Raw genomic sequence first — 17,096 nt, 5'->3', positions numbered from 1 at the left:
CGAGACTAGTTGAACTGGATGCATGGGATTTAATACTAGATAGCTGCAAGTGGCTTAGTATGTTGTAGCTAACTACTACTTATTTTGTTTTATGATGCAGATTATTTATATTAGTTAATGTATTTGTAATTCATCAATTATATAATTACATTGCTGATTATTAATTACATTGCTATGCACTGCTCAAGCTAAGGACATGTACCTCATATGACAAAACAAACTAGTGCATAAACGAATGTACTGCATTTGTTCAATTGTTTGAAGGGTGTATTATTTGAATGATATAAGTGATGTTCGAATATGTGCCTGCGCAACCTGGATCATATTGGTGATTGAAATTACAACAATAATCTGACTGTTTATCACTTCCTGAATTATTTTCACTGTGGACATGCAGTTACGCTTGAGACACTAGAAAGTAAACAAAGGAAGCTGTATAAAGCCACTAGTCTGACAAATTAATTAGCTTGTGCCACGAGTGACCACACCCACTGCTATTTAAGGCCACTCCAAATGAGACTGTAATTTCCAGTCCTCCGCCTGCATCATGTCTGGGCACCCGCATTGCATATCATTATTGTCATTATTTTTCCAAAACCACTTCCTGTGCTGCTTTCTGCCGAAAACTTCTTGAGCCTTTTATTTTGCATTGCTAAAAAGCACAATGAAACCTAAAATTGGACAGTTCTGGTAGTTGCTAACTTGCAAAGAATCCATTTTCATGACCTTGAAATCCTCTCAAGATCGAGATACTCTAATAGAGCAGTCACATCTTTAATAATGAACAATGATAATAAGCCTCCCTCCTGCACCAAATAATGAAAACATCAGGATGAGAAACTATAGTCTCATTTGGAGTGGCTTAATGGTGAAGGGCAGTTGGGAATGTTGCTGGGCAAGCTGTAGAGGAAGAATTTTTGTGAGCTGTGTACCACTGTTCTAGTTGTATAAAAGGTCTTTTAGCAGCAGCCATAAGGTCTTTTAGCAGGTCTATATAAGATCTTGTTTTGTGCTTTCTCCAGCTGCCAATCTTGTTACACATGCAGGCGAATTATAGTGCCAACACAAGAAATTCGATTTGCTTAAGGGAGCCAAAATGATGACTGTTGTTTTGTTAAAGAATTAAGCTACAATACATTCAAAATTATGCCATTAGCTACCAACTGCATAATATTGTAGCTAAAGCTATTCAAACCTTTTGGTAGCTTAAAATCAACATTTGTTTATGCACTAAAACAAACCACTTTACCTAACCCCCTTCAACTCAATGGGATACCTTTAATAACAATAACAATACCGGTAGCCTACAGAGCCTTTTTGGTTGATACATACCTGCAAAATCTTGATGACATGGATGTTCACAAAGTCTACAGAGTCACTACACCCATATTTCAAACCAGCAAAAGAAACCTCCTCAAACCCAAGCATACCAGTGCAAAAATTTAATACAAACTTCATTTAGCCTTTAAGTGTCACATACTGGCTGCTTTTACAGTACCATTTTAATGTTTTTGCTCAGTTGGGTGCATACAGACAAACATAGATGGGTACACACATGCATGACACACATGTTTCCATGGAAAAAAACTTTAGGAAACTAGCACAAACCCACCACCAGCTGTGGGCTCATTCCTAGTTTTAAAATGAATTTTGTTTGGTCTAAAGAAAACTAGTAAATTATTTGGCTGGTTATACACTAATAATTAGTTACAAATACATCATCAAGTGACACTTTGCTTCCTAATTATCATACATTACATTAGTGAGTCAACCCACAACATGATCTCTTCTCTTAGTAATAAAATATTAAGTATAAATATTTCCAACACCTGCATATACCTTGCTGCAATGTAATTGGTAGTTTAGAGGACTGATGATCTTGTTGAATCATTCCCGGCTGGCTCTGTGGATAGCCTTCTTGGTGCAACGTCATTGCTTGGTTTTGAGGTTGCTGGGACTGAAAATACTGCAGTTGTTGTTGAGTAAAAATAGGCTGATGTGGTTGTGGTTGCTGTTGAAAGTAATACTGTGGCACCACAAACTGGCTAGAAAGATGATTTGAGGGTAAAAATGCTCCAGCAGGGTTCAAAGGCATGGTAGGATAGATGGAAGGGTTCATCCCATACTGCATATTCTGTAGTCCTGCTTGCTGAGGTGCAGTTGGCAGTGCAGATGTGTTTGCTACAAAGATGAACAGTTTTGGTATTCCAGTGTAACAAGAAAACTGCACATATAACATGCACGTCGTACCTATAATTTCACATTTTTACACATTTTTACACCAACTATTATTGAAGGCTGCCATATTTTTCCACCTATTAGATGTTTTGAACAAGGCCCCAAAGTTGGCAGTACACCAGCTTTTGGACTTGCTTTTGAAGCCTGATAGATTATATAGCATTCATTGAAAGGCAGGAAGTGTGATAATTGTGATAGAGATTAGCTTGTATGCCCCATGCAACTTAGCTTAGCAGGCCAAATCCACAATCTTACGCCTTTCAGTATAAGGAGCAGGCGCTTATACCGAGTGTTGAGGGTTTCAAGGACCTGGCCTACGAGATTACGTTGGGACATGCTAGATTAATCTCTGTGACTCTAAATTAGATTTCTAGAGCACATATACAACACTATAATGGTCTTTAGAGTGCTAGTCTATCCTTTGCACGTGCGCTTATAAATGGATAAGTGCTATGAAAAGATCGATGCCTGAGTCTGGAAGTGAAGACTGTAGTAAAAACAGCATTAGGTATGAAAAATAACTGTTATATAAATGTAAAAATGCTTTTTGAAAATGTCCGTGTCCGTGTCCGCGTCCGACCGTATCCGCCTTTTCCAACTACCCCAAAGAGTTAAAGTGCTCTTACATGCTTCAAAGTACAGATGTACTTTATTTGCATTTGCTTATGTGTCTGTATTCTCCCTTTGATCCCAATGTAGCACATTTCACAAACTAAAAACAACTTAATGTTGAGCTACATATTTTAAAAGCCATGACACCCATGTAATTAATACACTAATTATTAAATTAGATTAAATTGTATGGTTTAGTCAAATTGCTTTATTTTGTATTTAAAAGCTTACAATGTTCAATGTATTTCATAATTAATTTGTAATTAATTAATTTTCATTGCTAAGGAGGCATAACTTGAACAACTACAAAAAAAGCTGTAGCTATAGCTATCCAAACCTTTTGGAAGCTTTAAATCAACATTTGTTTATGCACTAAAACAGACCACTTTACCTAACCCCCTTCAACTCAATGGGATACCAGTAGCCTGCAGAGCCTTTTAGGTTGATACATACCTGCAAAATCTTGATGACATGGATGTTCACAAAGTCTACAGAGTCACTACATCCGTATTTCAAACCAGCAAAAGAAACCTCCTCAAAGCCAAGCATACCAGTATAAAAGTTTAACACAAGCTTCATTTAGCCTTTAATTATGACATACTGGCTGCTTTTACAGTACCAGTTAATGTTTTTGTTCAGTTGGGTGCATACAGACAAACATAGATGGGCACACACATGCACACACATGTTTCCATGGAAAAAAATTTTAGGAAACAAGCACAAACCCATAGCGCCAGCTGTGGGCTCGTGCCTAGTTTTAAAATGATTTTGTTTGGTATAAAGGAAACTGGTACCTTTAATTTCACATTTTTACCACTAACTATTATTGAAGGCTGCCATATCATTTTCCATCTATTAGATGTTTTGAATTAGGTCCCAAAGCTGGCAGTACACCAGCTTTTGGACTTGCTTTTGTCTGTCAACAGATCTAGATCTATTAGGGATTTCATGCATCAAGTTAACATAACATTCACTTTATTATTTTGGCTTGCTGAATAATTGGAATCATTACCCCATTAGTTACTGGATTGTTTTGAATTATGGCCTGGAAATTTGTTTCAAGTAAATTTTCACCCTGGCAACTATGTAAACCAGACTAGCAAGTATGATTATATACAAGACCAACAATCATGCATTCCTTGTAATCAACTACCTCCGAGTTACAGTCTCCTTGATGTATTCAAAGGAAGGCCAATAAATGCTTTTCACTTTGTTGCTATGTAATTTCGTCATTTGTGCATGGGTACTGTACAAAACTGTCTGCACAAAACTGTCTGCACTAGGTGTTGATTTTGATTTGCTATGAAAAAAGACCTCTCCTGCTACAGTATCGCAAAATTAACTGTATGGTTTCAATATTGTAGCTATTTACATTCAACCAGGAAGCATCAAACTCAAGCAATACTGTAAAACAATCACTTAAAATTAGGTATTCAAAGCTAGCTAGACATTGTCACCACATCCACTTGTTGACACTACCACCTGCTATCGCAAATTTAACTAAATCCCCAAGGGGATAATAAGTGATTAGTAACATCAAAACTTTTAAAGCATCAAACAAATTTTGTTCAGTTTAAATTATGGAAATGTTTACAATATACAGACAAGCAAATTATGGTACATAGAAAAGGTAGAATAATATGCATAGCTACAATATTTCCTCACATTGTTGTAACATGGTTGACTCATTGGAAAGCTGGTGATGCTGCTGAATAGGTGGACCCAAAAAGTGACTGCCTTGTTGAAAATTCCTTTGAGAGGTCATGACCTGACTAAGAGATGGATGAACTATGTTAGGGGAGGCCCCACTACCATCCTGTTGCTGAGATACAGATGACAGTGCAAGCTGTTTTGCTGCAAAATACAAATAATGCAAAATTCATTCTTTGTTAAAACATTGGGTACACTGAGATGAATAGAAATGTTGTTTGCACACAAAATCTGCATTTACAGAGGTATGTAAACTAACATGATAAAATAGAAACAGAAATTAGCTGCTTGGCTGTAACAGAATTTATGTAATGACTCAAAGCTCCATAATGATATATTCCAATATGACATGACAATGCAATATGCTGTCTTAGCAAACTTATTTTACTGATACATGTATGACATTTGTGAGATTTCATCCATAATTAATTTAGAAAGCTCTCGGACAGATTCCTAATATGTACACTGACAATGTTTCACATTCTAGGGTATTAGTCTGCTACATTACAAAAAGAAGGATCTACATGGTATCATGGCAGCTGTAATACAATGACCCTGTGCTAGAAAGGTAGTATATTAAGCTAGTATCATGAACCATGATAGTGGGTTCATAATAGGGATCGCCCATGTTTTTTGCAAAAACTCTAATAGAACGCACACCTAAAAACCACCTTGGAAAGCATCCTCCAACTCAAAACAACCCTCTGGTGGTTATTTGCAATTAGGATTGGTCCACTAGTAAGTATCAAGTGAAAAGGAAACAGTATGTGTATTTGGGACAAAACTGAAATTTGACGTTTTGTTCATATTATTATTCTTATTATTCATAATATTATTTTGTTTCACTCATGTACAGCAAAAGTTATCCACTTTTTCGCGCTAAAAACTATATAGCCATGCTTACTGAGTCCTTCCGCATGTCCATGACCTATTAATAAGCCTGTATTCCACAGATCGCCAACCACCCTACACCTCAAAAATTTTCGTTCTCTTCGCCATTACACTATTGGCAGCAGCTCCGTATACTAAAGAAGCCGTATAACAATAAAATTACAGGATTCCATTGTGTGAGCTCCTTTGGGTTTTGTTGCAGTGTTAATCAAGTACTCAACAGCACTTCTTAGACTTAGAAGATCTCGCATAGCGTTTCTGCGTGGTAAGTATAGTCTACTTCTTCCTGTAAGCACACGGTCGCGATGTACTACGAGCGACCATACAAGCGCTCTCTCAGAGCGGACATAAAGAAGTGATAGCGCTGACACCAGAGATTATTCATTGTTATGAATAATAGTTTCTATAAACCATATTTCCTTTCCACGTAAAGCCTAAAGTTGGGTGGAGTCAGTATTAGTGTTAATTAAAATTAAAACTATTTGTGAGTGCCTTAATTGTCTGACTACATTGTGTAAACAACATGGCTTCATGCTGTTTATAGCTAACCCATGGTTTATAATAGGCATTCCAGCTATACACAGTACCTGACTTTGTTGTTGTGAATGATGTGTGTGCATGCACATTAGCTTCAGACCTTCAGTGCTGGTCACTGTAAAGTGTTAATAACACATATTGTTTGTGGGAAGTCATGCATTCATATACATGTCAACATAGATTTCTTCACTGTGGTATACTCAATGAATATAATACTCACATGAACAACAAACTCTAGCTACACAAACTATATTGTACGTAGCATTATATTATCATTTATACTACTGTGCACCAGTGAGCCAATGTTGTAGTCCATGCACCCATGGAAATCTGTATAATATATTATGATTCTTCTTATTGTGTACGGTCTTGGCTGAAATAATAAATGCACAGCCACTGACTATTTTAACTTATAATTATATGCTTGTCAGAGTTCCATGTCTTCAATGTCTTATGACAGGTAGCTAGCTCAGTATCATACCATTTGGTGTGTGTATATTCATGAACACTGCATTAGGATGCTAATGTGAGTAAGAGACTAGAGTCCTGACACATGTAGTAAGACAAGTTAGACAACAGCTGCTCACTGTTGTGTGTAATGTATAGTCTCGTCCACAGCCAAGAGCAGTCAGGTAAATACTCTAATAATGCAGTCAAGTGTGTCTTATAACAACAAAGCTTACACTGAACTTGACAGCCACTATTGTAAACTGCTTTACGTATATCTACAACAATTATCATTATCAGTAAAACAAATCCATTACTGGGTTAATAAAAAGTACACAAACTAGATGAATAAAATTGGAAATTTTAAAATGGGAATAGGGATCGCTGAAAAAAGCCACCAAACAAGAAGGGATCACTGGGGTGGTAATGCAAACCACAAATCCCTATTTTGACTCATTTTAAAATGACTCAGGGGAGCATGTTACTAAATATTTATGACAGAGGGTCAAAATAGGGATTTGTAGTTTGCATTACCACCCCAGCGATCCCTTCTTGTTTGGTGGCTTTTTTCAGCGATCCCTATTCCCATTTTAAAATTTCCAATTTTTATTCATCTATATAATTATATCGTTATAAACAAAGCACCCATCGCACTATTCGGAACTGAAGTAGATATTCAACAGATGTTGGTTAAAAGGATCTAATACTAACTAGGGGGGCAAAATTTAAACAAGTAGAATAGGGATTGAAGTTGTGATTCTGAAAAAAACTGCGTAAACAAGAAGTAATAGGGATGGTGATTCACGATACTGTGTAATACATCAATACAAGCCAAGCAGCTTGATTTGTGTACATTGAATTTAAGATTCCTATTTCGGATCTTTATTTGAACAGTCGAAATAGGAATCTTAAATTCAATGTACACAAATCAAGCTGCTTGGCTTGTATTGATGTATTAAGCAGTATTGTGAATCACCATCCCTATTACTTCTTGTTTACGCAGTTTTTTTTCAGAATCACAACTTCGATTCTTATTCTACTTGTTTAAATTTACAATTTTTTTCCCCCATAGTTTCTGATATTTTTTTGGACAACACAATTTTATGGCTGGTGTGCACTCCATGTAGTAATATAGTACTGAAGTAATATATAGTACAGCAGTAATATAGTATACGAAGGCTTGCTTCATGATGCTCAAGCATCTGTCTACTAGCTACAGATAGAGTGTGTACTCATGATCAGTCTTATGGAATAGCTATAGACTCTGAAAAGGTATGATCATGCACAGGCTGCATTCACCCAACGTGTTAAATGCTTTGATCCACAACAATAAAGGCATTGAAATTATATAGCTGGAAAACCCTACCAATCTGTAAAAAGTAGCTATCTGTAGCTATTATTTAGTCTTCCCTCAAACAGACCCTTAAGGCAACTGCTCTCAGTCTTTTGACCATGTACAAAGGAGACACTTCCTCTTTTTAATTCTGTTTTTTTTTTTTTATGATGGAATTTTTTTGTTTAATATAATTAAAAGATGATATTAATGAAAGAAAGGGTCTTCACACTCAAACAGTGGGTAGAGAGGCAAACTCTGCCCAAACCTGTGATGATGGAATTGTTGCCATTACAGAAGCAGCATTGCCACGTTGAACATCAATAGCATGTTTTTTTTCATTAAAAACAAGACAACTTTTTTCAAAACAACAAACAATGCACAATAACAACCAAAATAAATTAAATTATCCAGTCAGGTCCAAGCAACTCTCCACACAAACTAGGTCTACTGCTGACTCCTTAAAAGAAGAATGAAAACGATGGTAAGAGAACCTAGACCCCATGTGATCATGGATCGAAGTAAAGAAAAAGTTAACTTGCATCTCAGCCAGTGAAGTGTTCTACTGTACGACTACCCAGAATGCTCAGATAACAAAGAAGCAATACCCTTATAAACCACAGTAGCCATTGGGCCCGTTCCTCCAGTGCATGAAAAGACTAAAGGAGTAAAAGTCCCATGTCTGTACCCTCTCTTCATACATCTTCTTCTTCTCCAACCCCGCAAGCGCCTGTAACACTGAGGTAGAGATGTTGAACAACCTTCTGAATTAAATTTCCGGTGGCTTACAAGGCCTGATACATATCCTGGAAGGTGATAATGTTTTCTTTCGAAAATTCTTTCCCCAAAGCTTTGGAGCTGCCTTTAATTTTCGATCATGTACAAAAGGGACACACCCCCTTTTCGATTCAAAGGGTTACGCTATTTCTGATAGCTTACAAGGCTTGTTATGTCGATTCTTGACTGATAAACGGCTGTAGCAGCCCTTAGGAAAGTGCCTGGAATGCAGTTTCAGTGATGGGATATGGACCACACCCCCTTCACTAACGTGAGTTGAAGAACTCTAAAAGGTTCAGAAACAAATTTCAGTGAGTAGCATTTATGTTTAATGGTTAGTTTAATACATCTTGATGAGTTTTAGTCCCGTGTGTTGCTTCGAATGACATTTTTAAAAACTGCTGTACTTTTGCTTTTATGGTTTTGTGGCATCTCAAAGCCATGACTCTAGCTCTATATCTCGTAATTGCCTTACAAAGCAAAGATTTTACGAAGTTGCTATTGTTCCGGCAGCCAGACCCGACTTTCACAGGCCATTGCTCAGGCATGTCATCACGTGGTCCCAGTTAATTAATTAAGGGCTCACTCCATAGATCATAGCAAGGACCTAAAGTACTACTCTCTCTGCTTGTCGTGTAATTATGGCGGTAAAAAATACCACCAAAGAAGTACAGGCCAGAGGAAGCAGCAAAGGTTGGTATAACTAGCTACATCGTTCAAATTTGTGTACTGGGATAGCTAAGCTGGATTAACCATTTTTCCAGGAGGTACTTACACAGCTATACTATGATGTGTGTATCAAATGTTGTATTAGCCATTTGGTATTGATCGAACTTTGATTTTAGTGTTTGGTGTGGTGTATGTATCTAGTCAAAAACAGCCAAGCTGTAAAAAAAGGTGCGGCCCCCAAAAAGGCCATGGTGAAAAAAGATGTGAAATCCAAGGTGGCGGCCAAGAAATGGCTGTGATGGTAAGTTAATGGTAAAAAATTTAATAACGACAATTCAGGTGAATTTGGTGCCAAGACCAAGCGGCACAAAATTCATCTGAATTGTCGTTATTAAATTTTTTACCATTAACCTACCATCACAGCCATTTCTTGGCCGCCACCTTGGATTTCACATCTTTTTTCACCATGGCCTTTTTGGGGGCCGCACCTTTTTTTACAGCTTGGCTGTTTTTGACTAGATATCACTTCTTTTTGTATTTGTATACTGCTGCAAAGCCGGCCAATGGCTGGCTTTGGGGGTTTTTTAACCCATGTGTTTTTTCTTTACCACAGGAAGAAGAAAAGAACTTAAAGAAGATTTTTAATACTTCAATTATTTTTGATTTTATTAGTAATTATACAAATTATATACATATATTTATTACATGCCCATTATTCCCCACAGGGTATTATTTTGCAGCTGATCTCTCTACTGGGTGACTTGAAATGTAGCTGAACTATCTATAAGGTGACCTCTTCTAGCTGATCTCTCTACAGGGTGATTTGTTTCTAGATGAACTCTCTACAGGTGATTTGTTTGCAGCTAAACTCTCTACATAGTGGTTTCTTTGTAGCTGAACTCTACACGATGGTTTCTTTGTAGCTGAACTCTACACGATGGTTTCTTTGTAGCTGAACTCTCTACAAGGTGACTTCTTCTAGCTGAACTCTCTACAGGGTGATCTTTTTGTAGCTGAACTCTCTACAGGGTGATTTGTTTGCAGCTGAACTCTCTACATGATGGTTTCTTTGTAACTGAACACTCTACAAGGTGACTTCTTCTAGCTGATCTTTCTACAGGGTGCTTTCTTTGTAGCTGAACTCTCTATATGATGGTTTCTTTGTAGCTGAACTCTCTACAAGGTGACTTCTTCTAGCTGAACTCTCTACAGGGTGATCTTTTTGTAGCTGAACTCTCTACAGGGTGATTTGTATGCAGCTGAACTCTTTACATGATGGTTTCTTTGTAGCTGAACTCTCTACAAGGTGACTTCTTCTAGCTGAACTCTCTACAGGGTGATTTCTTTGTAGCTGAACTCTATATGATGGTTTCTTTGTAGCTGAACTCTCTACAAGGTGACTTCTTCTAGCTGATCCCTCTACAGGGGGATTTGTTTGTAGCTGAACTCTCAACAAGTGATTTATTTGCAGCTGACCTCTTTATGTGGTGGTTTCTTTGTAGCTGAACTCACTATAAGATGACCTCTTCTAGCTGATCTCTCTCCAGGGTGATGTGTTTCTAGCTGAACTCTCTACTGGTGATTTGTTGCAGTTAAACTCTCTACATAGTGGTTTCTTTGTAGCTGAACTCTTTACAAGGTGACTTCTTCTAGCTGAACTCTCTAAAAGGTGATTTCTTTGTAGCTGAACTCTCTACATGATGGTTTCTTTGTAGCTGAACTCTCTACAAAGTGACCTCTTCTAGCTGATCCTTCTACAGGGCGATTTGTTTGTAGTTGAATTCTCTACATGGTGATTTGTTTGAGGCTGAACTCTCTACATGGCGATTTCTTTGTAGCTGAACTCTCTACAAGGTAACTTCTTCTAGCTGATCCCTTTACAGGGCAATTTGTTTGTAGTTGAATTCTCTACACGGTGATTTGTTTGAGGCTGAACTCTCTACATGGCGGTTTCTTTGTAGCTGAACTCTCTACAAGGTGACCTCTTCTAGCTGATCTCTCTACAGGGTGATTTGTTTGCAGCTAAACTCTCTACATGGTGGTTTTGTTGTAGCTGAACTCTCTACATGATGGTTTCTTTGTAGCTGAACTCTCTACAAGGTGACTTCTTCTAGCTGAACTCTCTACAGAGTAATTTGTTTGCAGCTTAACTCTCAGAGTCTACATGATGGTTTCTTTGTAGCTGAACTCTCTACAAGGTGACTTCTTCTAGCTGAACTCTCTACAGGGTGATCTTTTTGTAGCTGAACTCGATCTCTACAGTGTGATTTGTTTGCAGCTGAACTCTCTACATGATGGTTTCTTTGTAGCTGAACTCTCTACAAGGTGACCTCTTCTAGCTGATCTCTCTACAGGGTGATTTGTTTCTAGCTGTATGAACTCTCTACAGGCGATATGTTTGCAGCTGAACTGTCTACATGGTGGTTTCTTTGTACCTGAACTCTCTACAAGGTGACTTGTTTCTAGCTGATCCCTCTACAAGGTGACTTCCTCGAGCTGATCTCTCTGCAGGTTGATTTGTTTGTAGCTGAACTCTCTACAGGGTGATTTGTTTGCAGCTGAACTCTCTACAGGGTGATTTGTTTGTAGCTGAACTCTCTACAGGATGGTTTCTTTGTTACTGAACTTTCTACAAGGCAACTTTTTCTAGCTGATCTCTCTACAAGGTGACTTCCTCTAGCTGATCTCTCTATAGGGTGACTTGTATCTAGCTGAACTATCTACAGGATGATCTGTTCATAGTTGAACTCTCTACAGGTTAATTTGTTTGTAGCTGAAACCTCTTGTTTCAAACTGATCTCACTGTAGCATAACTTCTTTGTAGCTGAACTCTCTACAGAGTGATTTTATTTGTAGCTGAACTGTATATAGGGTGATTTGTTTGTACCTGAACTTTCTACAGGGTGATTTGTTTATAGCTGAATGCTCTGCAGGGTGATTTGTTTGTAGTTGATCTCTCTACAGGGTGATTTGTTTGTAACTGAACTCTGTACAAGTGCGTTTTTGTGGGTGATCTCACTGTAGGTTGATTTGTTTGTAGCTGAACTCACTAAAGGGTGATTTTGCTTGTAGCTGAACTCCTTGCATTGTATCTAGTTTCTAGCTGATCTCTCTACAGGGTGATTTGTTTGTAGCTGATCTCTCTACAAGTTGATTTGTGTGTAGCTGATCTCTCTGCAGGTTGATTAATTTGCAGCCGATCTCTCTACAAGGTAATTTGTTTGTAGCTGAACTGTCTATAAAGTGATTTATTTGTAGCTGATCTCTCTGCAGGTTGATTTGTTTTAGCTGAACTCTCTACAGGGTGATTTACTTGTAGCTGAACTCCTTACATTGTGAATAGTTTCTAGCTGACCTCTCTTCAGGGTGATTTGTTTCTAGCTGATCTCTCTACAAGTTGATTTGTGTGTAGCTGATCTTTCTACTGGTTGATTTATTTGTAGCCGATCTCTCTACAGGGTAATTTGTTTGTAGCTGAACTCTGTACAAGGTGCTTTTTTGTAGGTGATCTCACTGCAGGTTGATTTGTTTGTAGCTGAACTCACTAAAGGGTGATTTGCTTGTAGCTGAACTCCTTACATTGTGTCCAGTTTCTAGCTGATCTCTCTACAGAGTGATTTGTTTGTAGCTGAACTCTCTATAAGGTGATTTATTTGTAGCTGAACTCCTTACATTGTGTGTAGTTTCTAGCTGATCTCTCTACAGGGTGATTTGTTTGTAGCCGATCTCTCTACAGGGTAATTTGTTTGTAGCTGAACTCTCTACAAGTTGATTTGTGTGTAGCTGATCTCTCTGCAGGTTGATTTGTTTGTAGCCGATCTCTCTACAGGGCAATTTGTTTGTAGCTGATCTCTCTACAGGGTGATTTTTTTGTAGCTGACCTCTCTTCAGGGTGATTTGTTTCTAGCTGATCTCTCTACAGGGTGATTATTTGTAGCTGACCTCTCTTCAGGGTGATTTGTTTCTAGCTGATTGCTCTACAGGTTGATTTGTTTGTAGATGAACTCTCTACAGGGTAATTTGCTTGTAGCTGAACTCCTTACTTTGTGTCTAGTTTGTAGCTGATCTCTCTACAGGGTGATTTGTTTGTAGCTGAACTCCTTACATTGTGTGTAGTTTCTAGCTGATCTCTCTACAGGGTGATTTGTTTGTAGCTGAACTCCTTACATTGTGTGTAGTTTCTAGCTGATCTCTCTACAGGGTGATTTGTTTGTAGCTGATCTCTCTACAAGTTGATTTGTGTGTATATAGCTGATCTCTCTGCAGGTTGATTTGTTTGTAGCCGATCTCTCTACAGGTAATCTGTTTGTAGCTGAACTCTCTATAAGGTGATTTGTTTGTAGCTGATCTCTCTGCAGGTTGATTTGTTTTAGCTGAACTATCTACAGGGTGATTGCTTGTAGCTGAACTCCTTACATTGTGTCTAGTTTCTAGCTGATGTCTCTACAGGGTGATTTTTTGTAGCTGAACTCTCTTCAGGGTGATTTGTTTCTAGCTGATCTCTCTACAGGTAGATTTGTGTTGATTTGTTCATTGCTGATCGCTCTAAAGGTAATTGATTTGTTGCAGTTGAACACCCTGCAAAGTGTTTTGTTTGTAGCTGATCACTCTAAAGGGTAATTTGTTTGTAGCTGAACTCTCTCAACAGTGACTTGTGTGTAGCAGAATTCTGTGTAACTGAATTCTCTAGAGAGTGACTTAATTGTAGCTGAATTCTCTACACAGTGCATGACTTGTTTATAGCTGAACTTTCTTCAGTGTGACTTGTAATGTTCTGAATCTCTATAGTGGTATATTTGCTTAACTCTCCACATGGTGACTGTCTTCTTGCTGAACTGTCTATAAGATTAACTGTTTGCAGCTGAACTCCCTACAGAATAACTTGTGATGTAATAAAATTCTATAATGGAGTAAATAAATTAGCCGAATGCTCTATTAGGGTGACTGTTCTATTAGAGTATCTCGATCTCGCATTTGCTACACGGAGTTGGCTTTCGAATCATAACTCAGTGGTTTGTAATCCGATTCTTCTGTACTACTGCAAGAACTTTCTATGAAGATTATTCCAGATATACACCGATTTTCAGCTCATTGCTCTAAGCGGTTTGCCTAGTAGGCGTGAAAACTAATACTTTTTTATTTATAAAAATCGATCGCGTAATTGTGACACAGGTTGGGTTTTGTGTCATATCTCCGTGGTCTTTATCTCGATTCCTTTCAAACCACCAAAAGGCACTCCTACGATGGTTACTCCATCTACATAGCAATTTTCAACTCATTCCATGAAGCGGTTTACCCTGTAGGCGTGACAACAAATCGATCTTGTTTTACGCGAATAATCGGTCATAACTCCTAAACCATTCATCGGATTTGTACCAAATTTGATGCTAGGATTTGCCTTTGGACTCCCTTTCTGTGTGCCAAATTTCAAGGCGATCGGAGTACGCGTTTGCTTGTTATAGCAATTTGTGCAAGTGTGCAAAAAGACGAAGAAGAAGAAAAAAAAAACGAAGAAAAAAAACCGAAACTTTGGCAGCTCGTATCTCGGAAATGGCTGGAGCGATTTCCTTCAAATTTGGAATGTAGACTCCCTTGGCTGGCAGGCAACTGTGTAGCAAATTTGGTTCCAATCAGATAAGTGATCACCGAGATACAAAGGTGTGAAAATGACGTTTTCTTTCTTCCTGTCAATATACTCACGGTGTGGCGCGCCGGCTTCTTGGGCCGCACGACACACTACCGTGTGTCTTGATGTACGTATGTATGTATGTAAGTAGCTATGTATGTATGTATGTATGTGTGTGTGTGTATGTATGTATGTATGTATATGTATGTATGTATGTGTGTATGTGTATGTATGTATGTGTATGTATGTATGTATGTATGTATGTATGTATGTATGTATGTATGTATGTATGTATGTATGCATGTATGTATGTATGTATGTATGTATGTATGTATGTATGTATGTATGTATGTATGTATGTATGTATGTATGTATGTATGTATGTATGTATGTATGTATGTATGTATGTATATTTGTGCTGTGTATGTGCACATGTGTCTGCACAGTGTTTAAATTAGAACTGAGCGATAGTACAACTATGTATCACTATCACGATTGATAGTAACTTTTATATCGCGATAACGATAGTATCACGATAGTACTAGCAGTTATCAAAGACACTTAACCTCATGTAAATAGCATATAAATAATCCAATTACATCTGCTTTTTAAACACTTGTTTGGTAAACATTGTGAACTAGACTTGCACAGTTTCATCAACTTCAATGCCATCATCATGTTTGCTTCTGTTATCCATGGTTTTTGACTAAGCACAGACGTGTTTAATATAATGCGATAGTACAATTGTAGACTATCATATCACGATTGTTACTCACTATCATGATAAGTGATAGATCACAACTATTGCTCAGTTCTAGTTTAAATGTGTACCTGATATTAATGCAACAAATTCCAACGGTTCATGTCTGACATAATGTTTGGTGAGATCTAGGGTCTTGTCACAGAAAAAACAATCCAATTGGATCATTTTATGATAACCATATTTGGTCAGCCCTGCGGTCATTCCCCTTAATTTTTAAACTGATCTTGCATGAATTTTTAATTAGCTTGCCTCTGTGGTTGCTACACTCATTGCAAGACCTAGGTGATGAAGTAGTGCTGAGTAGTGTTGCACCGATAATCGGTTCAATAATCAGTATCGGCCTATGTTAGCTACTAGCTGATTAATCGGTTTTGATTAAATCAAAGTTGATATTAATCTCCACTGTGCTGCGTAATATAATGATGTGGGGGAGGTTAGACATAAGTTATTTGGCATTTTAATTAAGTCATGTGTTGATGGTTTAGCAGTGACTACAAACCATGCCTATAATAAACTGTCAGGATATGACTGACTTTAGCAGTTACCAGAATATGTGACTGGATCTGGGAAAACCGGTCTTATCGCCCATGACAGCAAATTTGATGTTCACCAAACTATCAAATTGCACCATCAAAATCAGCTAGACTTGAGTGGTCTGGCTGCTTTTCCCAAGCATGGTGGTGATCTGTACGTGTGGTCTAGGGCCTTAATGGAGCTCTGGTCAGCATGGGGATGGCTGTATGTGGCTGTACAGCTCCGTGGTGTTGAATAAAGACCTGTGCTGTAAGTTTCCTTTCATTTTGATATCTGGATGGCCCATAACTTGGCCTATTCATCCCTACGCTTTCTTCTTTAATATTTCTAAACAGCCTCTTGCCCTCCTCTGGGTCTCTGCCTCCCACTCCGTTTGGGGCTCACCTGATATAGGTTTAAAAACTAAGCTGTTGGCTACTTGTACAGTGGATGTTCTGGATGGTAAGGTGTTTGTGTAAAATGTGTGAAAATTTGGTACACCTGACTTCAACTATTGGCGAGCTACAACACTCTAAATACTTTAAACTGGCATTTCTCGATACTTTTAAATAGACGATAAGACCGGTTTTCCCAGACTAGGTCGCATATATAACTTGACCTAATGCAACCCAATGCTTGCCTTCCACCTTAAATAATGCTTTTATCCACCTATTGGAGCACCTGCTTTATGAAGAAAATCTAGTACTGTATAGTAGGAACGTTTTGTAGAAAGAAACCATAGTAAATAAACTGCAATTTACATACAGTATTTATTATTATTATTGGATGAAGATGTGGCAGATTTAAGTTGCAAAATGTTGTTTGTTTACCAAACACTCCATGGCTCCTATCAAACATTGAATTAGGCCTAATGTATTTCGCGGACTGGACTCGCAGACTGGATGCTGGAAACAGCTTTTAAACAATAATCCAGGCATTATCCATCTCTTGCAACACTGGAGACACCACTATCAAGCCAC

At 38.0% G+C, this 17,096-nt stretch overlaps 1 protein-coding gene across 2 annotated transcripts in view; it reads right to left on the bottom strand.

The window, feature by feature from the left end:
* Positions 1 to 17,096, bottom strand: part of LOC136237086 (uncharacterized) — a 186,013-nt gene that overhangs the window by 3,599 nt on the left and 165,318 nt on the right. For both annotated transcript variants that reach the window (XM_066027363.1, XM_066027364.1), the window contains 2 exons: positions 4,516 to 4,704; positions 1,840 to 2,181 (listed from right to left, as the gene is read on the bottom strand). In XM_066027363.1, the coding sequence (XP_065883435.1) occupies positions 1,840 to 2,181; positions 4,516 to 4,704 (531 nt within the window). The remainder of the gene's footprint in view (positions 1 to 1,839; positions 2,182 to 4,515; positions 4,705 to 17,096) is intronic.

Source organism: Dysidea avara, chromosome 10 (genome assembly GCF_963678975.1).
Source record: "Dysidea avara chromosome 10, odDysAvar1.4, whole genome shotgun sequence".
Lineage (NCBI taxonomy): Eukaryota > Metazoa > Porifera > Demospongiae > Dictyoceratida > Dysideidae > Dysidea > Dysidea avara.
The sequence above is the reverse complement of the archived record's forward strand: the minus strand, read 5'-3'. Positions and strand labels throughout refer to the sequence as shown.